This window comes from Rhipicephalus microplus, unplaced genomic scaffold (assembly GCF_043290135.1).
Source record: "Rhipicephalus microplus isolate Deutch F79 unplaced genomic scaffold, USDA_Rmic scaffold_23, whole genome shotgun sequence".
NCBI lineage: Eukaryota > Metazoa > Arthropoda > Arachnida > Ixodida > Ixodidae > Rhipicephalus > Rhipicephalus microplus.
In genome coordinates, this window is record NW_027464596.1 from 7,622,658 (window position 1) to 7,646,100 (window position 23,443).

The 23,443-nt window shown below is 45.3% G+C and overlaps 1 protein-coding gene across 1 annotated transcript in view; it reads left to right on the plus strand.

The window, feature by feature from the left end:
- Nucleotides 1-13,710: 13,710 nt before the first annotated feature.
- The window catches only part of LOC119170255 (uncharacterized), a 56,879-nt gene continuing 47,146 nt past the window's right edge, over nucleotides 13,711-23,443 (plus strand). The window contains exon 1 of the mRNA XM_075884105.1: nucleotides 13,711-13,952. Coding sequence (XP_075740220.1) covers nucleotides 13,711-13,952 — 242 coding nt within the window. The remainder of the gene's footprint in view (nucleotides 13,953-23,443) is intronic.

Genomic DNA, 23,443 nt, shown 5'->3' on the forward strand with positions numbered 1-23,443 from the left:
TGCTGTGGTCCCGTTGGGTGACGTCTTTATACTGCTGAGCTATCTCCATTATTGATGATTACAACCTGTATGGCGTGAACGTTGAGGCCTGGCTATCGTAAGGCTGCCCAGTTGACGCAGAGCATTGGTGGTAGGAATACTAGAGGCTGCTTGGCGGGGGCTGGTTTTCGGTAGTAAAACCTCGATAAATTATCACCTACCTTAGAATATGGTATCTTCGGATTCTCGGTGACAAGAAGAATTCGATGGTAAAGAAATCCGAGTGGTGCCTGGCTGTATTCGCTGCGAAATTATTTCATGAGTACACAGCCGACGTGAAGAGCGTCCGTTCACCTCGGCGACCGCAGCGTCCTGCCCATTGGGTTTGAGAGAATAATATTTTATGTTAGTTGAGGCAGAGAATATAGAACGGTAGTTCCACCGAAGAACTTCTACTTGACCGATGGAGCTAAGTTCACCGCATAGGTAAATGCCTTGTCCTTTTTGGCATGTTTTCTGGAAAGCAACAACTCATTCTTTTTTGTTTTTTACTTTAGATCCACAGAGATAGTTAACCTTGTACTCTCATAAGCTCGGATCTCCAGTTAGATATCTGCAACATCGCTTGTGCGTGATGGGGGCATATACCAGTGTGAAACAGGCTGTTTAGCCTTGTCTGCACATTTAGATAGCTTGTCCAGCACAAAGATGTACTTGAATGGCGTCAACGGGTGATATCTCATTGTTGAGGAACTTTAGGAGCCTGAACTCGCACTCTTTGCGTCATTTGAGTTGACATGATTTGCGTTAGACAGTTAGTTAGGTCAGATAATATTTATCCACTGCATTTTTACAGCAGATTGAATGACCTGTTATTGGTTAAAGTCTAGACCAGAATTGTATTATGCTGCTACACCACAATATCCGAAGGCCTTGTCTTTCACTATATCAATAGCTTCCCGGCGTGAACACGAGCGGTAGTCTATATTCTCCAGGATTTGTACTTTCTGAGAGCGAGCAGAGCATTCCGAATTGTCTGCAAAGCGAATCCCTCCGCAAAGGCACCACTTATCTCATGTTGCGAGACATTCGCCTAAGGAGTGGCTTTTACCGCAAGCGTAGCAACGAAGATATGACTCGCATCCACCCGCACTGTGGCTGAATGTCCAACAGGATTTACATTAAACTGGACGGGAAGTCAGGAGCTTGACGTGAAACATCAGAGGTCATAGCTTTATTTTCGATGGGCAATTGTGCCCACAAAAGTCGCAATGACAGATTCACATAGTATCCTGTCGTTATTATTCAGGCGATTACTATGGTAAACGGATATTATGCCTGCTCCGTACAGTCTGTCTAGGTTCTTTTCTGGACTCAATTTGAAACTGACGCCTTTTACAGAGCCTTTATTACACGCAAAGTGAAGCAGAATGAAAGCACTCACCGGGGTTCACGCGAACGAAGCACACTTAAAAAAAATCTGGCCCACAGGTCTGGTCCAGTGACCTACATACTATGTCACCTTGTCCGAAGTAGCGCATGTCGGATATGGTCTGAAAGTTGTTTGATGTGGCTTTCAGTTTTTGCTAGATGGCCTGGTGATTCGTGAGCCTGATCAAACCTCCATTTGTAGATACCAGTGTGACAGAAATGTTGCTGACTCCACTGTGTAAGAATCACTCTAAGGGCAATTTATTAGGTGACAGTGACGTTTACCAGGCGATCGCTCCTGGTCAGGAAAATTGGTCGCCGTCAGCACAACAGATTGAGGTAAACTCAATAGCGAAAAATTAACTAGAGACTATGAAACCAAAACTCAAATCTAACACCTCAGCAGTCGAAGAACACGACAGGAACACGGAAAAAACAGCCCACACGTAGCTTTTATCTTCCCTGTCATGGCTGATACTCTACCACGAGTTCTGCTCATCAACTGTTCTGCTCGGATGTCGGGCGCACTCGTTCGCCAGGTCCCTCCAGTTTTGCCTCCAGGGCCATGGGGAGAATGTAGCTCTAGGCTCAGTTCCGTGAACACATTCATTCCTTGAGGACAGATCCCAGCTCCACTGGCTTGTCGCCACAACTTTTTAGTCAGCTTCACTCGTCTCTTCTGGCGATTTTTGGTTTCAGCACTTGTCGATGGTTCTGCAACTTGTCAAGAACGTTTCGACAAAAAACAGCACACGACACAAGCAAGTGCACTCGGTCAGCCAACAGAACACCATACAAAGTATAGTACAACTTATACCTAGCTACGTGTTCAACGGAAATTCGTTCCCTCTGCATCAAGAAGCACATGTGGGACACAAGGCTCTTAAATTGAGAACTCAAAGTTTTACGCGCACAGCAACGTAATGAAATAAAGTACAACAAAAAGTTGCCCCCTTGAGATCACTCTGGACGATATCGCTCAACTAAGGCCGTTATGAGGAGAAAATTTCGCCCCGAATCGCCAGCGAGAAACCGAAAGGTGGAAAAGGTACTAACTAAAACGCACGGCTCAGTGCGTCTTCATTAGCGTTTAGCTTTCCTTTTTTATAGCGAACGTCAGAGCTGTGCTGTTGGAGTATCATGCTCCACCTCAGAAACCGGCCACTTTTAGGCGACATGTTATTTAACCAGGTAAGAGGACAGTGGTCCGTTTCGACCACAAACCTAGAACCGGACACACACCAGGCTAGCTTCTGAACGGCCCACACGAGGCAAGCGCATTCCATTTCAGAGGTACTGTATGCTTCTTCCCTGCAGCTGAGTTTTCGACTTAATTACAAAACTGGCCTTCCGTTACCAGCACTGTCTTCCTGGCACAATATAGCTTCCATGCCGCGATCACTCGCGTCGCATTGAATCACAAATCTCTTACAGAAATCGGGTGCCATGAAAACAGACTTTTTGCTTAGGGCCTGTTTCAGCTGGGAAAACGCATTCTCCTTTTCTGAGTCCCATACTACTTTAACTGGCTCGTACTTTCGAAGTGCGTCAGTTGGAGGGCTGGCAATGCTAGAGTATTTTTGCACGTAATGCGGATAGTATCCAGCTGGGCCCAGTAATGCCCTTATCTAAGATTTTTTGGTTGGTCGTGGATAGTTCACGATGGCGGCTAGCTTACTTTCTGAAGGTCTACGCCAGCCATGCCCCACAACGTGTCCCAGGTAAGACACCTCACAGCACACTAGGTGACATTTAGTAGGTTTCATGGTAAGAGCAGTTTCTTTCAACCTGCTCAGCGCGACGCGTGAATGCTCGACATGTTCTTTTCAGTTGTTTGGGAAGATGGCCACATCGTCAAAATACGGCAGAGCGAACTCAGGTAGGCATTTGAAAACGCAGTCCATTAAGCCTGAAAAACAAAAACGCGCATTTTTCAATACAAAGCTCAGCTTAAGTGGACGATACGTTCCAAATGGAGAAACGAATTTGGCATAGCGGCTGAGGTGCTCCGTAAGGGTTACTTGCCAATACCCTCGCCTTCTGACACAGTTTCTACCCTCTCCTCTAGGTTTGCTATCGGGTAAGTTTGGTCTCAAGTTATGGCGTTAAGACGCCGATAATCGATGCATGGCCTCGGAACTTTTCGCGGCACTTGAACCAATATTAGAGGGGATGTATAGTCTCTCTCGCCTGGTACTATGACTCCCAACGCCAGCATTTTATCGATCTCCTCTTTCATGATCTGGTTTTGCACAGGGGAACAACGATAAGGCTAGCTACAGATTGGCTCCTCACAAGTTAGCTCGATATCATGTTCAATCACCGTCGTGTTTCTGGGACGGTCCTAAAACACGTCTTCAAACTCGGATACAATCCTTCTCAGGTCCTCCTTCTGGACTTCACTTAACCTAGGCTCTAGGTTCAACCGCTCCAAGATTACCTCTGATCCCATTTCGATTACATCACTAGAGGTCAAAATTTCTGCTCCCTCTTCCTCTGAAGCATTCAAAAGCAGATTTACGACCGCTTGACATTGAACGTATGGTTTCATCGAGTTACTAAGGTAAAATTTGTTTGGCCACTTTCCAAGTTCCACTTCATAATTAGTATCAGAAAGCTTTGATAATACTTCGGCTGGCCCTTCCCAATGAACCTCAAGCTTGTTCTTTTTGGACGGCCGCAGCAGCATTACTTCACCACTTACTTCAAAGAAGCGCTTTTTTGCCGATTTGTCGTGGTACTCCTTTGGCAACACTTGTGCAGCCTTCTTGTGGCTTTCCACAAGATCTTTTCTTTTTGCAAGCCTCTAAAGGAGGTCCAGAACATACGCAACTACATTAGGATTCTCATCAAATCCCTCCCAGGATTCGCGTAGCATTTGCAATGGTGTTCTCAAACTCCTGCCATACACAAGCTCTGCAGGGCTAAAAGCAGGACTCTCATGAAGAGCTGATCTCAAAGCGAACATAGCGGGAAGAATACACGCTTCCCAGTCGATATGTGCTCGTATAAAAGAGCTCTCAGTATCCGTTTGAAAACGGGATGCATACGCTCTACCGGATTACATTGCGTGTGATGGATTGAGCTGTGCACAAGTTTTAATCCGCATTTATCGAAAAAAGATAGAGGTAAGGCAGCTGGTGAAGACACTATCATTGTCGCATTAGATTTCAGCAGGAAATCTGACGCGTGCAAATATAGATATCAGCGCATTCATGACATGAGGGGAATTGAGATCCTTAAGTGGTATCGCTTCCGGAAATTTTGTGGCTACACAGAGGGCCATCAGGATGTACCAACAACCTTGCCTTGACTCTGGCAATGGCCCGACAATATCAATTACTAGGCGCCGAAAAGGTTCTGTGATAATGGGCACAAGTTTCATTTGTGCCTTCCACTTGTCCATGGATTTCTCCGCTCTCTGGCACGTGTCGCATAAGTGTACAAAGTCTTCGATATCCTTCGAGCATTTCGGCCAATAAATCTCAACGGAAACTCTAGCCTTGGTCTTTTTTTATGCCGAGATGCCCTGCCCACGCGTTTTTATGCGCCAGTTACAATAGTTGGTGACGATACTTTTGTGGCACCAAGAGCTGCTCATACTTGCTACCTTGGACATTTGTGTAGCTTCGATACAGGAGCCCTTCCTTCTCAAAAAAGGTAGCATTCTATTTTTCCCCAAGTTTACGCTTTTCATTGGCGCTTTATTCGAGAGGTCCTCATGCTGCTCTCGAATGAGCGTTTCTCGGTCAACCCTCGACAGCTCACTCCAACCTTCCGCTACAGGTGAGAGCGTTGCACCCCTCTCACTCTGACTCAATGGCGCCATGTCGTCTCCTCCGCATAAGAAGACCGCGCCAGTCGCTTCGGCGACAGGCCGCTCGAGTGACTGCTCAAATGACTCGCACCAAGAATTTCCTGTCTGAGGTTCCGTCGACTCGCCGCCAAGGTCACACAATTCAGCAGTTTTTTCACTTCATACTTCGCCACATTGAACAAGATCAAGTTCCTGCGTAAGCTAACGCGCTTGCGATCGCGTGAGGGCCATGTACGCTAAGTTGGAGAAGAACGATTTACCCTGGTCTTTGAAAAGCTGCTCTGAGGTATTAGAAAAAAAGATAAGGAAAACGATCGGGAAGCGCGGCAGACACAGCCGCTTCGGTGCGAAGCTTTCCAAACGGGCCTTCAATGACAACCGTAGCGGTTGGTAAGCAAGCACTCTGCTCCTCGGCGACTTGTCTGATCCACGCGCATTCTCCTGTAAAGTCATCCGGAGACACCAATGAAGGATGGACAACGTCCATTGCGTCCGCTCAATCTCGAAGTGCTTGACACGTTTTCCCATTCACACTAATTTCTTGGATATAAGGCTCTGACAACAGCTTGTTCTTTTCCGATTCTCAAATAGTTGCGAAAGCAAACGTTTGCTGACAGTTTATCGCGATGTGCCCTTCTTTTTTGCAGTTGTTGCAGATTAGCGGCTTCCTTGATTCAAACGCCCGTGTGGTATTAGTGCTTTGTTTAGAATCCTCACTCGATTTCTCCGCTTCCCTTTGCCCTTTCCCTACCGTGTCCTTCGTAAGAGACGGGTCCTTTCTGAAATCACGCTGCGGAGTGGGTTTCCGCTGATCAGCTTTCTTTGAAAAGCCCTCTTTTCTTTCATTCTTTTCAACGCGCACTTCCCTACTTTGCAACTTTCGGCGAGTGCAATACTCCTCAGCTAACTCTCCTGCCTTGTTTAGCTGTACTTCTCCAAGCTTGTCAGAATCCTCCAATGAGGCCCGCCAGCGGGCCACGTCTTTCTCATCAATTCCGGAGCCGCTGCGCGTGGTGTCACCCAAGGACGAGTGACGTAGCCACGCATTGCGTAAGATTCGCCAGACTGGAAGGCGCTGATTGCTTCAACGGGCTCATGGGCTGAGGGAGCTCGCTGTGCGTTGCGTAACAGACCGGTGCCGCCACTTGATGACGTCGTTGAGTTGATCGCGTCAGGTGGGTTCGATCACTGGTCTTGACACAGATTGCCTTTGCAGAGGCATTGACGTTTGGTGTGGACTCTCAGGCGTAACACTGCTTATAGGACTTTCATTAGGCCTATATCAGAATAAGGCATCATTGTATGGAAGTCGCATCTATAATATTATGCCTCGTACTAGAAAAGATACAGAACAGAGCCCTTAGGTTCATATACACAAAATATGCCGTGCATAACAGTGTAACCGCGCTTCGAACAGGCATGCAGAGACACCTACGCTGGCCTCTTGGAGGAAGCTAGCTTCTTTAAATTTCTGTATCTCTTTTATCACGACCACAAAACGTTGACCAAGTCTGACTAGGGGCTGCCCCGAGGTCTTTCCAGTAAAACTAACTATAATGAATGTACTAGGTTAATTATTCTCGCGTCGCAGCAGACTAACATGCTGCTTTTTTCTTCAAAAGTAGATCTATACAATTTCCTTCCATCTGATATTGTTTGCTCACTATCTGTGGCCACTTTTGTATCCGTGCTCGAGTTGCACCTCGAGTTGCTATACTCGAACCACGAATACGCTGTTATTTAGTATGCCGTGAAACTTTACACAGGTGCCATAGCTGCGAGATTTTTTTCCCCGTTGGTGTATCTGCATTTTTTTCTAACCTGCATGCACTTGTTATTGCGTGTTCACAAAGGCATGTTACTGAGTGTGTACGTATGCGCGAGTATAGCTCACTGCATTGTTTATTTTTAAATTTTTTAGGAAGTGGCTTTGCATGACATGCCCATTGTTGCTCTTGAATTCGCTTCGTTTATTTTTTTACCGAAAGAGCGTGTCTTTTTTTCATTTTCTTTTGTAATGAATGCTCTGGCAGTACTGTTGTATACCCACTCATGTAGGAGTGTATGCTTAGAGTATGAATAAATAAATTAATGAATAAATAAATAAACTAAAACTATAATGTAGAGTCCTCTCATTTCAATTAAATATGGCCCTCATCGTCTGAGTAAAAAGCTTGACTTCTCTTTGCTGCCCTCACTCCTCAGCATCAGCAGTAAGCCCACTGGTTTTTCGCATCCAAATTTTTTACGTCAAAATTTTTATGGGGTATATAACCTGTCCCGAGCTCATGACACTCAATTTTGGTGACGCCCCGCCACGGTGGTCTAGTGGCTAAGGTACTCGGCTGCTGACCCGCAGGTCGCGGGATCAAATCCCGGCTGTGGCGGCTGCATTTCCGATGGAGGCGGAAATGTTGTAGGCCCGTGTACTCAGATTTTGGTGCACGTTAAAGAACCCCAGGTGCTCAAAATTTCCAGAGCCCTCCACTACGGCGTCTCTCATAATCATATGGTGGTTTTGGGAAGTTAAACCCCACAAATCAATCAATTTTGGTGACAAATTTATCCACCATCTCCGCCATCGGACAACTGCGCAACTTTCTTTTTGTCTCCACCGGTGTATGTCGCAGTTATCGCGCGAATTTCGAAAAGAGTAAACATCGCCAGGCCTGCGTGGTACGCACAGCAGTCACAGTGAAATCAGGAAGAATGCTCTTTTTAGATTTCTAAACACCTTTGGGGTGTCTACTGCAGCTATACTTTCGTGGCTCCCACAACGCCAAATATCAGCATAGTTCTTGTGAAGTAGGGAAGCCTATGATCATCCATTCTTTGTTCTTCAGAAAATCATGGTGCCCTCTACACACTTGTAAGACATTATATGCACTTTGTTGATGCTGTCACTCATGACTATGAGGAATTTAGGCTGAGCGTTTTCTAATGGGTTGTAAGAACTCAGCGACACACTTGTTACGCAATTCGCATTTTGTGGCAGCTGGTTGTTGTTCTACCCTTCTAAAATGCCCTCCTACACATGTGAACGTGATTACTTCCCCGACATGAAGCCTGCATAGGTTCTGTTTGCAAAATATTTTCTTGCACTGGCCTAGCTGTGTAGCGGAATACACGGCTCACACGCAGGGGTCTTGGATTTGATTCCCAATAACTCCGAGAATTTTTCGATTTACGTCGTTTTTCTTCTCTCGTGTCACGCGATGGTGGTTACGGATAACGGTGGTGACGCAGGCAGTGATGCTCAATTATACGGTACCAAACCCGGCTGCTGTTGTGAGCCCGTAACAGCTCTCCCTGTGAAACTCCACACTGGCGGGGAACACGCCACATGGTCACAGTCAAAAATGGAGGCGCGGCCTTTCAGAGCCCATTGTTGTTCTTGTTCTCTGACCATTCCTCGCACCCAGTGCCGAGAACTGGCCGACGGCGGGTCGCTTTTCTATTATTTTCTGTAGTGTAATGTTCCTACATCTCATATCTAACCAATATTGAATGGAATTCTGTAGAATATCTTGAAATGGGGCGACTATCTGCAAAGGCAGTCTCAAGGTACCGACTCCATTATAAATCACCGTAATTTTCCGTTGTGTCGAAGTGCCCGCTATGGCAATGTTTATAATACGGTGAAGAAGCCAGCTACCGGAGACACTTCTGTAGGCGTTGTGTACGCATTGAGTGAGACCTGGTGTTTTCTTAATATTATACCGCCCCATCATCGTTTAGCTATTCGTTGCTCTGCGTGACACCTAGGTTATGTCTCTCTTTTTTGTTTTGCAAAGGAATTTCAAGCACCGGCCTGCGCTGTCGTGAAATACTCGACTGCCACAAAGAACACCTTGCTTTCGATTCCGTTCAAAGCCTGCGTATACTCTTCTCATTCCGCACGATAGCTGTTACGGACACCGGTGATAGCGGACAACTACGTTCACAAAATCGACTGCTGTGATCCAATAACAGCTTCCACTGCAAAAAATAAAAGAAGTTTCGAAGTGAATTTGACCCCAGGCTTTCCGCTTGGCCCGTAAGTGTTCTATTTCACAGCCACGCCAATGTTGGAAGCTTTTCGTCGTCGAAGAGTTCGAAGAGTTCAACTCTTCAACGACATTTTGTCGTCAAAGAGTTTAGTCTAAGAAGGCGTTACACCAACCAAGCGCGTTACGAGTTGCGATTCATTACAAAGGGTTTTGCCGGAGTTCACCGTCCTCCTACCAAAGCAAGCAATGAGCGCACTGCTATGTAGGTGTACGTATTGCTTAAATGTGCCCTTGGCTACTTGGTGATACGTTACGATTTAGTCCCTAGTAGGTACGTACCTCGCAACTGACGTTGCAGAGGACTTTGTATTTGCAGCAGGGCTCATGTCTACAGCAGCATCATGTTTTAAACACACCTATCAAGACCGCACCCCTAACGTGACCTTCACTGCACTTTGCTCTTCGCACAGACCTGGCTTTTTCGTTTGTTTCTTGCGTTCCCACATTCTGTGGTATATGGTGTTAATAAAGCCTGAGAGTCACTTCGAGTGTACTTATGACAAAGTGCCGTGGAAGTGGAAGTGTGAAGCAGTGGCCTGGTGGCGGCACACAGGGGCCGTGTCCCCTACTCCGAAACTTTTTTTAGATATTACATACAGGGCACAAGATAATGCTCAACCACATCTGCCGGCCGAACCGCCACTTCAGATCAAGGTGGTGCCCCCTTCGGAAGCATTTCTGCCGACGCCCCTGGCGTGAACCATTCCCCAAATGGCGGCTGTCTTCTAGTAAGCTTCTTTAGTATAAGATTTTTTAGTTCATTTTAACGCGGTCCTTTAGTATAAGATGAAGACATTGTTGCAATAAGAGCACCAACAAAAACTAGGGTGAGAAAATGTGGCGTTAGGCAAGGTGGCACAGGTCAATCTATTTCGAACACTGTTTCTTCTGGAGCCCTTTCTGGACACTTCCGGGATGATGTTCTACCACACTTAGAGAAACATTCAGTTGTCGGTGCAATGTGCAATACAACAATAACTGTAGTCGAATAGAACTTAACGTTTTCACGTCTTTTTCTCTTCAGACTCGGGTGTAAATAAGCCTGAACTAATAATGGACGCGCACAGCAAACTGGCGTCACTAGGCGGACGAGTCGTAGACCCCGTCCTCGTTGAACGTTGCCGAGTGCATCAGCGGGACTATTTGTTCAATCTATCGGCAATGAAGGCTATCGGCTCCAGCACGTCGGTCGTCTGGGCGGGGTGTCTCCGGACTACATATCTTGTATCCGGCATATCTTCACAAATATTCAGCTGTTCATTTATGTTTAGTCCCTTAAACTCTGCTTCATATGAACGGACTACCCAACTTAGGAGCCCTTACTTAGGTGAACCAGCTTTCAGGTTCATCTCTGGAAGACCAGTGCAATTTAGTGCCGGCATTGTGTATGAGTACAACGACTAGAATACCGTCGAGAAGCAGATAAAATAAATAACCGGGACCCATGCTTTTGTCTACGATGGAGTGGTCACTTAGGGCAAAGGCTTTTGCCTCTTTTACAGCATTTTCACGTTTTCTTAACAGCAATGCTATTCAGAAAACCTTTCTATGTCCAACGAGTAAAAAAAAAACTATCATTATCAGAAGCGGATGTGTGTCTCAGAAATCGGGTATCGCGCTACTCAATAATGAACCTCTATAACAGACAACAGTTTGCTCAACAACGAGAGCCTGCGAAAGGACGGCAGTGACCCGAAAACCCCGAAGTGTGGACTACGAGAAAATACGAGGTGACGGTGGATGCGAGATGACCCCGAAGTGATGGGAGGTGTACGCCAACGATGATGAGCCCGCACATCTATACGAGAGGCACGAATGCTTGCTTTCACCACGAATTTCTGTCTGTGAAGTTCGGACGTCCGGGTCACGTTTCTAACTTTTTATGGTTCGACTCAAACCTACCCACGCTGATAATCAGAGTAGAAATAACCTAGCATCACGTGAAATAACAACAGTCTAGAAGCAACACAGATAGTTTTGCTTGTTTGGACCATGCGCAAGTTAGTGCAAACATCGCCAATGAGTTTTTATTCGTTACCATTCTTTCGCATTTTCTGTTCATACCGCTAAAGCTAGCCTCCATGGCCGTGCGCTTGATGTCTTTGACGAACTTGTAGTGGGTGTGAGCCCCGACATAGGGAAACCGAAAAGAAACCTACCACTTATACTGCGCACCAATAAACTAGAGCACTTAAAAAACAAAAACTGAGGACACTTGAGCTTGGCGTGCAACAGAAGATTGCGATAGGGTTATCAAGTCTCGTACGCAATGTCTTCTAAACAGCTAGCCTCCTTCAGTTCTTGGTTCATGCCGCAGCCGCGTCGTACAGAAACGATGCAACATTGGCCACTTCAAAGTATAATTTAAAATCTATCGCAAGCACAGTTATGAAGTTCGCACCACAATCATCATCATCAGCTCAAACACACCCACTGCACGGGAAATACCTCTCTTATGTTCCACCAAATATCCTGGTCCTTTGCTTTCTGCTGCCCCGTCACACCTGCCCTTTTTTTCAGTTTCACGATGAAATGAGTGTCAAAATGTGTGAAGGCTTAGGAAGGACACTGGACAGACCATCCTTTCTAAGTCTTCGTAAGTACCCGCGCTTGTTTCATCATGAACTTGTACTAACATGCCCAGCTGGCAGTCTTCTTAATCTCTCTCTCCTCCTCACACGCGTTTGCCTTCTCTTGGAATCCAGTCAGTTCCCCTAATGACAAGCGGTTATCCAGCCTACGCGCTTCCTGTCTGAAGCCCATGCTCATTTCTACTTTTTTGATTTCAACAATGATATATTTAATACCCCTTTGTCGCCTGATCCACTCTGCTTTTTCCTGTTTCATAAGGTTACACCTATCATCTACCTTTCCATCGCTCGCAACGTCCTCCCTAATTTAACCTGAACCCACTTTGCAAGCCTCCCAGTTGTCGCTCCCTAGATATGTACCGGTAAGAGAGAGAGAGAAAGAGAGAGAGAGAGAGATGGATTGATGAAAGAAGGAACTCTACTAAGAGAAGGTCCAACAGGTCGTGCTAGTGTCCTAGCCCGAAGCGGGCCGCTTCCACGTTGTTGGGACCGAAATACCTTGCCTTTGAGCCGCTTCGCGGGCCCATTAAACTGCCCATAATTGTACCTCTCATGTAGTACTGCGCAAAGCTGCGTTTCATCATTCTTCAGTATTTTGCTTGTCTCTGCGTAACGCGGAGCAAGTCCAGAGCATATGAGCAAAATCTATGATGTCGTGGCATTTATGGCATGTTGTAGAAACACACAACTCTCGATAAATCCTGTTAATTAACAGGGGGAGATACTGTTGGAAAAACAGATAATTTTGCTGGCATCTATATATCGCTGGCATGCTACTCTGTATAGGGATGGGGAAGAGGGCTGAAAGGTTTCAGTGGATAAGGAAGAAAATAGTGGTAAAATAATATACAAAAATGTAACATGCAGATGTTATATACCTTCTTTTCAAGTGATAATGGTAATGGTATGCGGGCTTGAGATGAGAACATGTAATATCGCAGCAATATTGCGTGGCACAAGCGTAAATTGTCATCGGGCGTTAGAACAAGTGATTATGATAACGACTTCGTGGTTTAAAGCCGGCCCCCAATCACAAAAGGCACACTCGTTACTGTGCGTAACCACTTTGTGTGTGCATACTGAATTCGAAAACATTTCATGCGCCTGATTGGTCGTGCTTCAAAGCATGCTGCTCATTACACAAAACGCAGCCATATGCAAAAGTTTTATTGACTCAAGCCTCTTTAAATTTTATCGATTACACTGTAGTAATCTACAATTAGAACTTCTAGACTACCATCGCGTAAGAAAAAGTCAGCACTACGTAGTTGAAGTACGCACCAGGTACAGTGCAGGATATCGCTCTATCGCCTTAAACTGGTAAAGGTGAATCTTGAAGGCCCCCGATTTTCCCAAAGCAGCTTCAAAATAACAACAAATCTAGTGGCCCTGTGATAGAATGCCTGCTTGCCACACCGACGGCCTCTGTTCGATCATTACTCAAAGCCGCAAATTTGTATTATTTGCTTTCCAAGGATCTTGCTCCATTTTCCTGTCATGGACACGGCGGTGATTTTTCGTTAACAACGACGCCCACGTGGCGCCAAAATATTCGTGAAACATGCTCTTCAACCATATCGCGCTGGAAATTCTTACTCTAGGATCCTCCCAACTCTCGGAAAAAACTCATAAGTGGGTAGGTGCCAATATTTTAAGTATCATCATCATCATTATCAACGCAACCATTCGCGGGCGTTCGCGCAGTCGTGCGCCAGAATGTTTTACCAATTGGAGGGTGCGAAGGCGTGTGGTCCGGCTAACGTGGCGCTCGCCCTTGACCATCACCCTGAACTGGCCACCTAGCTTTCCTGGCAGCCAAGTGATGTGCGCCGCGGCCATAGCCATGAACCCCGCCAACAACCCTGCACCGGGCGAGCCAGGTAACGGGGACATCACCACAATCTGGTCAGAGGCGACGCACCTCTTCAAGGACACTGGCGAGCGGCGTGACTTCGCGCCAGGAGCGGCTGCTAGGTCCATGCCTGCATTGAGGGAACAGCGGAAGAACTGCGAGTTTTGCGACGTCGTCTTCCTGCCTCGTGCCGGCTCTGAAGTCTGGGCGCATCGGTTTGTGGTAGCTGCCAGGTAAACATAGTGACCTTCTCGCACACTATCGGTGTTGTCCGTGTGGAACACTTTGCTATGGGAACCGTTAAGGCAGGTGCGAACATTACATAAATGCACTGCATAGCCAGTTGCAACCTGAGCAAAAACGTTTAGTACGTCCTTTAGGCATCCCTTTCTTAGTAGCAAGATGCGTTAGTTTAGAAGGAAAGGGAGCGGTGGGAAGGCAGCGGCGCCCATCTACTTCTTGGTACTTCGTGGTCGACAGGGGGCTAAGCCTCGCATCTTTTTTTTTGGTCCTCCATCTGAGCCAAAAACTCCCACATCCTTTCTTGCTGGCCAAATTCATTCTCTTTGCATAGCTTATAACGAGAGCTTACTGAGCTTGGTTGTATGAATTCCTAATGAGGTAACGTGTGCAGACACGTTCGCAAAAGAACTGAACCAGATAACACCGATACCGTTCAGTCGTTTGGTTTTTCTCTCTTGTCTAGGTTTAGCACGTCTCACCGCCACCCTCCACCAATTAACGATTATTATTTTGGACTTGTCTCCTACATCTGCAACAAAACTAGCGCAACTAAAAACAAAGTTTTCTTACAAAAACTTATTTCACTTTGGCCTCAGCAATTTTCTTGATCTGTGTTCTCAATGAACACCTACTTATAAGCTGTCATTTACTCCTCCAATAACTCTTCCGCTGTCCCCTGTGCGTCGCCATTCGGGTCACTTCTACCGTCGTGCAGTGCGGATGGTGTGTCCTCAGCTGAGAAAAAAAAGTTGCAAAACGCACTTGCGCTTCCTTCTCGCGCACTGCGAGATTAATGACTTTCATGGACCCGTGCACCCTACTGAAAAGTATAAAAAAACTAAGCCTGTGGGTCCTATCAAAATACAATTTGTCAAAACACTTTTAATATGGTTACATTCGGCTACTTCCGTTACCATGCGTTCTTGCTGGTTTTGTCGTTCAGGTACATAAATTATAGTCACTGCGTTTGGATTAAAAACAAACTTTTGCTAGGTATCCTGGCATTAGAAGTTCAATATTTCAGATAAGAGTTAGAATTATAATATTAATAATAATAAATACAATTATATTATAATACCTTTTATTTCTTCAAATAAAACAGTACATGGGACTAGGCCTGCCAAAGCCAATTGGTGGCTTGAGTGGCAGAGCCTGGCAAACAACAAAACAAACCGGACGCGTTACAATATTGTATTTCATGGCCTAAGAGGGATGATAGGACAAAAACAACATGTATATAAGATTGGAAACAACAGGACATACAAGCATTAGTTACAAGCATTATACAATAGTTACAGCAATTGAAAGTGAAAAGGTATAAAGGAAAAAAGAACAGAATTATAACAAATGCTTCTTAAGCAAAGTACCACACTGAATGATTGTGCAGCATCCTGCTTGCGAATGAGTGTATATGAAATAACACACGACATGCATTACAATTATAGACAGATATGCCGTAGCAGTTTCTTTAATTTGTATTTTGTTTTGTGCGAAAAATTCTGGGGGGCTGTACATTGAATTAGGTTGGGACATAATGGGCTCGTATTCTAAACCAGCCTTGGTTGAGCACCGCGGCCTCCAGTAACGTACTTTGGGCCTTGAAGAACGAGATAACATACGGAACCAGGAATTCTTTGGACCAGAAATGGGTTAAAACAATCGTTTGAATTAACAGATCATTGAAGTTTTGCATAAACAGCGTTTTGAAAGTGTCTCTCTCAGAATTCATGTTCAGGTCGTAAGATATATATTTTTTTAATCGGACGCAATATTCTGTTTATTCTATTGTGCCATCGGACAGCACAGTGTCCGTAAATAGTTATTTCGTAACGTAGTATACTGTAACCTAAAGCGTTTGCTATCATCTAACGTACTGAAAACGGCCTGTCGCATCTTATGCTATATAATATACATGACACAGCGCGAAGTCTTTTGCAAACATAGGCGAGATGACTATTCCAGGAAAGGTCGCTGTCAATGTATAAGCCAAGGTATTTCACAACAGATGAATACTGTAATGGCCTACAAGAGCTGGATGAACAGTCAGAACAATGCAAAATGAAAGGATAATTAAGGGTTACTTTCTTCATTGGATTATGGAGGCAGTTTAGATTAGCTTTAGACACCTTAATAATAATGGGTTATCTCGAAACCAATCCATGGCTTTAGTGGCAGCTGACTGAAGAAGAGTAATCGTCTCATAAAAGTTGTTTGCAGTCGTCACGATCACAGCGTCGTCGGCGTATTGATATAGAGAAAGCGGTATCGCGCTGTGAAAGTCATTTACAAAAATATTGAATAGCAGTGGACTAAAATTTGATCCCTGTGGAACGCCGGTTACGGATACAAGTTGACGCCTGCCTTGTAGGAAATTTGTCAACAAAGACCAGAAAGCACCCCTAAACCCTAACTGAAAAAGTTTATCCAATAACAAGGTATGATGGACACTATCGAACGCCTTGCTGCAGTCAAAAAAAGAGCACACAGGCAACTTTGTTATTATCGAACGCCTCGTTCAACTGATCAGAGAAGTCTTTCAATGGTGTCTAAGTACTTCTCCCCTGTCGGAAATCATACTGGCAAGGCGATAAAATGTTGTGACTATCGAGAAAGCTTACCATCGTTAACAACAAATGTTTTTTCTAGTATTTGTGCTATACAAGGCAGAATTGATATCGGACGATAATTTTCAATTTTATCATGCGCACCGCTTTTATGTAGAGGTATAACTATTGATGTTTTCAAGTTTATGGGAATTTATCTACTAGAAATAATGCGATTTAGTAGTGCTAGCCCAATTTCATGGGTGTATTCAAATGTAGGGCGAGAGTCAGTTATAGAAACACGATCAATAACAGCAGATTTTTTACACTTCAAACTGCAAATGATAGACCGTAAGTTCTCTTGTGAGATTGAAGGTCGATAAGCCGATTCACTAACACTGTGACGTAGAGTGCACGGGCCTACCTGGGAATTTGTGTCTTTAATTGTTCGAAAGAAAAAGATGTTAAATTCATCTGCAATCTCCTATGCGTTATTGGGTTGACTCGAAAAAAAAGTTAATCAAAATATTGACGCGAGTGTTTGCGCCTCTAAAGGTGTTCATTAACGCCCAGGTTTTTTTGCTGCTGTTACTGGCATCCTTAAATTTGTCTCGGAAATGGGTTCGTTCAGCCGAGCGAATCATCGCATTAACCTTGTTTCTGCTTTGCTTAGATTAGGCTCGCAAGTCTGAACAGTTAGGATGACGCTTACATTGTGTCCAAAGCAAGTCCTTTTTTTTTATTGCAGCGAGTAAATGTGTTGACATTCATTTATTATCCAATTTACGTTGTTTAATGTGTATTGTTCGCGTCGCACTTTTTTTAAGCTTATGAACGCTTCTACAACTTTATCGTAGAGATCACTAGGAGACGTTATTGACAAAAAAGAATTCCAGTCATAATGATCTACCAGATTATCAAATTTTTCGGGATCTAGCACCGAAATTTATTTTCTTTGTAACGGTTGGCATCGTCGTCATATATGGACAGTTGATTGAGCCGCAAACAAAGTATTTGTCAGCTATCTTCGTCTGTACCATTGCGGTTTTTGTGAGCAGGTTCTGCGCACGCACTAAAACGTGGTCAATGCACGACACAACGAGCTTGCCAGCCAAAAATACCTCTCGAGTCGCTTGATTTATTCGGCCCTCTAAGCCCCATTTCGAACGTTTGTCTAGATATTCAGCAACGAGGCCTACAGTGGGACGCAAAAGGTCAATGTTGACGTCTCCTATGATGCACACATGCTCTTCTATCGATAAGGATGATAGTGTGGACTCAAGTTAAGATAAGAAAAGGCGCGTATTGAAACTGGGAGGCCGGTACACCGATAAGAGAGTCACTGAAAAAGTGGGCGTGTTCAAGCGCAGTGCTAACACTTCGGCTTGTGAAAAGGAAAAAAGATAGCTGTGAAACTGTCCATCTGTTGCCTATAAAAACAGCAATGCGTCCTCCTTTTCTTGTTGCGCGTGTGTATGAAAAGGCTTGGTAACCCGGCAGAGCGAACTGTGAGAATTGTTTGGATGAAATGTTGATTTCAGTAAGGACGAAAGCATCGAAAGTTAAGCGAGATGATGAAGTAATGGCACAGAACTGATTCCAATGTTTTCGAAGACTACGAATATTGACATGCGCTACGTTGAAGCCGTCAGATGAGGCACCAGAAAGGAATTTAGCTGCATTCGCGAAGTCAGTGCAGGTGATACTTTCCATATCTGCCATGTTTAGGCCAGCTTATCCAAATCCGACAGTTCCTCAATGCGAATGGTAGGTGCTCCTTCAGCTTTTCTTGCTAGCACCTTTCCGTCTCTCATCCACATGAAGGTATAACCTTTTTCTTTTCCTTTCAAGCGGGTCAATCGGAAGAGTTCTTGGTTCATCCGTGCCAAGTTTTCATTAATGAACAAACGAGGAAAGTTATCAGACTGGGCAAGACCACGAAGGCCATTTGGAGCTCGAAGCCATTTTTCTTTACTGAAGTATTCTGTACTTGCACAAGAATTGGTGGGCTGCGTGCAGATTTACCGTGGGTTGGCAAACGATGTACCTTGCATATTTCATCTTCTTGAAAGTTTACTAGGTTCGAACGCCCAGCTACGTCACTAATGAAGGACCTCAGGTTTTCACCTGGTTTAGAAGGGAGACCATGGATTTCAAAGTTACGTCTGTCATATATTACTCCAGTTCATTTATTTGCACTGTCGTTCTGTCAAGAACTTGAGCTTAATGGGCGACTGTAACGGAAACCGATTCCGCCTGACATCTTAGATGAGAGAATTCGGCTTGGTTACAAGACACAGCAGCCCCGCCGCGGTGGTCTAGTGGCTAAGGTACTCGGCTGCTTACCCGCAGGTCGCGGGATCAAATCCCGGCTGCAGCGGCTGCATTTCCGATGGAGGCGGTAATGTTGTAGGCCCGTGTGCTCAGATTTGGTCGCACGTTAAAGAACCCCGGGTGGTCGAAATTTCCGGAGCCCTCCACTACGGCGTCTCTCATAATCATATGATGGTTTTGGGACGTTAAACCTCACATATCAATCAATCTTCAATCAATCACAAGACACAGCAGAGAGCATGGAATCGTATTTTTCCGACAGGAAGCCAATAGACGTTTGAATTTTCAGTCACAGAGCCCGCCATCTTTTCACAGGTTTCTTTGAAAGAGACCAGTTCCTCAACTTTTGACACAAGCATCTCAACAGTGCTAGTCAGCTGGTCCAATTCGGTATCAACAGTAAATAACTGGAAAACAAGTGAACCATCGCTATCACCCGAACCCATGCCAGACTTGCACATCTGACAAGCCCACCTTTCGCGCTTAACCGTAGACATTTTGATATAAGCACTGGCTGTGATCGCGGAACAATTTGTTCCTAGATTAAAGCTTGCTTTACAACTTGAGCACACCAGGAATTTGCCTTCGACGGGCTTGTTACATGATGTGTTCAACACAAAAAAGACAGTGCAGTGCAGACAGCGGCCATAACGAAATCACTATATGCAAGGTGAAGTTTAGGGACCCACATGCCAAGAATGAAGAAAATGTTTAGTGACGCTGGCCCGCCTTACCGCTGACTGCAATGCCGAGCAAGGAACGCAGGCTTTTTGTACGTTGCTAGCGGCACACAACGACCGACACCAAGCGGACCAGGTTGCAGTGATGCAGATTCAAGAACAGGCGTATCCAGGGATTTGGGGGCCGCATGCGCCCAAGAGCGTCCAGGATGTCAGCGCTTGACGAAAACACTGATTAACTCCCAGGCTTGTCACTGTGTCCTGCCACGAATGAAGAAAATGTTTCAATGACGCTGGCCCACCTTACCGCTGACGCCAGGAACGCAGGCTTTTTGTACGTTGCTAGCGGCACACAACGACCGACACCAAGCGGACCAGGTTGCAGTTATGGAGATCCAAGAACGGGCGTATACAGGGATTCGGGGCCGCATGCGCCGAAGAGCGTCTATGATGTCAGCGCTTGACGAAAACAGCGATTAACTCCCAGGCTTGTCCCTATGTCCTGCCAAGAATGAAGAAAATGTTTCAATGATGCTGGCCCGCCTTGCCGGTGACTACAATGCCGAGCCAGGAACGCAGGCTTTTTGTACGTTGCTAGCAGTACACAACGACCAACACCACGCGGACTAGGTTGCAGTGATGGAGATCCAAGAACGGGCGTGTCAAGGAATTTCGGGGCCGCATGCGCCGAAGAGCGTCTGTGATGTCAGAGCTTGACGAAAACAGCGATTAACTCCCAGGCTGCTTTCTGTGTCTTGCCAAGAATAAAGAAAATGTTTCAGTGACGCTGGCCTGCCTTGCCGCTGACTACCTATGTACTCCTATACGTGCATGCTTTGCGAAGGCAGAAATAAAATGTTCGCGCTCAAAGAAATTTCTTTTACTTTTCTTATACAACTGCAGAATAGATGAGCTCGGTATTTTTATATGCCTGTATGTACGCTAAGCCTATTAGTAAAATTTAGCTTTTCACCTATTAGTTGACAGCAGGTTAGGCTGGTTATTCTTCTTTCTACTTTTTCTAAATCAAGCTTAGTACGGACGGCACCATCTCGGAAAGGTGACATGAACAAGCTACACAAGACAGGGAGAACAGCACTGAATTGTCCAACTTAACCCTCTCTCTGATTTTAAATTCAGTGCCAGGTGAATATTTCATAGTTAATATTTCACTACACAGGCGAATATTTCATTGTAAACCTTTCCCGATTTATCGCTTCCGAAACAAAAATGAATAGTTATTAAAATAGCGTGAGTAATTTCGTCGTGGTTGCACCTAAGTTGCATTATGGCATTTCATAGTGACGGTCAGGTGCGCACCTACGGTAAAGCACACATCTAGCTATCATTTCCAGTTACAGCCCACCGGGGGAAACTTTGTATTGCATCAAAGTTTATCTGGAACTCCATGTTAGTTCTAATCAATCAAATACCCAACCAGAGAGGCGAGATGCGCCTGAGTGTGTGCATATTACAGCTGTTATGGTATCCCGTCTCGCAGTCATGCTATGCCATACCAAGTTTGGTGTCGATACCATTATCGAAACGGCCAGGAGAGCAAAAAGTCGTAGGCGGCTTGATTGATATGTGGGGTTTAACGTCCCAAAACCACTATATGATTATGAGAGACGCCGTAGTGGAGGGCTGCGGAAATTTAGACCTCCTGGGGTTCTTTAACGTGCACCCAAATCTGAGCACACGGGCCTACAACATTTCCTTCTCCATCAGAAATGCAGCCGCCACAGCCGGGATTCGAACCCGCGACCTGCGGGTCATCGGCCGAGTACCTTAGCCACTAGACCACCGCGGCGGGGAGTCGAAGGCGGCTAGATAGATAGATATAGATAGATAGATAGATAGATAGATAGATAGATAGATAGATAGATAGATAGATAGATAGATTAGACGGACGGGTGGATTGACTAATTTCTTGGAAACGTCGGTTTGAAAAATTGTTCCTATAAAGCGTCTCCAGATTTCCCTCCCTAGAAGGTGGCACCAGGTGCCAAAAATGGTAGGCTGAAATAGAGTTAGTTTTCACAAAATTAAAGCCGCAAATAATAAAAAACACTACGTGGTCTTTCCGATAGTGGATTGGCGTGTCATCCTAAAAGGTACAGAGGTGTCCGAAAATTCCCAGCCCACGCTGCCATAAGAATACATAGGATAATGGTCTGGGAACTTTTGACTAACCTTGTATATTCTCACATTCACTTTGTGTTACTTCTGGTTTTTCAAGATTACTTTCTGTTTGCTCTAGCTCTAGGATAGCTACGAGAGTACAATTCACTTCGTCTTGTAGCCTAAGCCTTGAAAGTCACCACGTCTGTTATGCAAAAAAAAAAGATGGGTAGAAGGTGATAGCAAACTGGTTTGTTTTCTCATATAGTGCACTAATAATCATGCCCTCCACCCACGTCTAGTGATTCTGAACTGCCTCCGGCACAACTGGGACCAAGTGACGGTGTCACGCCTTCTTCATCAGAAGACATCCTGGTGATGTCACTAGTTTCTATGACTCGTAATGTCAATGATGGCGTCGTTTGATACCGAGTTTTTGCATTTTTTGGTATGCCGACGAACACGCATTCTTTGATTGAGCATGAAGCAACCGGAGTTTTTTTATGCTACTAAGCTAACTAGCAAATAATTATCCAAAAAAAGGCCAGGACATCCAGCTCGACTTCCTGAAACAGCGCAACAGAAGCAGAAATTTTATAAAACTTGCCATTCTTGAAAATATTTGGGTTATAAAAAGTGTCATTTGACTCCTACAGAGAGTCAGAAAAACAGCTTAATTTAGTTTTTGCTGTGAAAACATGCGGGTCTAGTGAAGGACGCATTTACTTTTCAATATTCTCTCCACAGTAGTCCTTATTCGGTCCAATGCATTTTTGCCATTGCATGAATGTACGTTTGACCCCAACACTCTAAGCTATCGGCAAACACGCTATTCGTAATCGAAAAAGTGCCATATTGGTGAACGTCACGAGAGAGAGAGAATAAGGATTAAAGAAACAAGCGCCTTAATCAAGGCTGAGAGTCGTAGGCTCTCTTTAGCCATGTGCACACAACGCGACCATCTTAAAAACGCCGCTCGAGCTTCCTGACCGCTTGTGCCGACTAAAATAAGATGCCGAGCGTCAACTATTCGCCCGCCTTTTACAAAACAGCGCGAACTGCAATCACACTGCAGAAAACTCAATATTTGTGTTTGAGACAGCGGACGCATTGACCTCCGTGAATCCGCCATGCTGCAGCTCCGCAGCGCCCTCTCATGTTCATTTGAGTTGCGAATAGCGGAGGAAATGAAGTCGTGATTGCTTCCAGCGTAACAGTTTTGCGTTTGATCACCGGCTGAATCAGCCCGATGTACCTAAGAAAAATTCAGCAGCACCTCCATCGCATCGCTCTAAAATAATGAGAAACCACACGCTCGCAATGTCCACGATAATGAAAGTGCTTACGTAATTTCTATCAGTACGGAAGTGAAGCCTCTCGTTTGCGTAAGTCGGGCAGAACAACAAGAGGACCTAAGCGCTCTCTTGGACAGCACAATCGTTGCACTCGGCGTTGTCGGCTCTCTCGGTGTATGCGGCTGCGGTACATTACTGTCATTTTACCGACATAGGCATGGTAGCGGCTGTCGTCGTATGTTCCATTGGCAGATCTGGAGCAGCTATGTCGTGAGATCTTCTCCACAGAGCAACTTTTACTACTCCGCAAAGATCAGCAGATTTGACCAGAATTCGCAAGCACTTTGTGCATTGAAATGGTGCGAACTTTGGGTGCGCCAACGGACGCCGGTCGCGTCAGTTTCGCCTCACGTCAGAGCTTACGTTTTGCTTACGCAGCGACGCTGTGCTCAGCGTGCCTACTCAAGCAAGAAGAGAGACGTGCGCATCGCTTTCCATTCTTACCCTG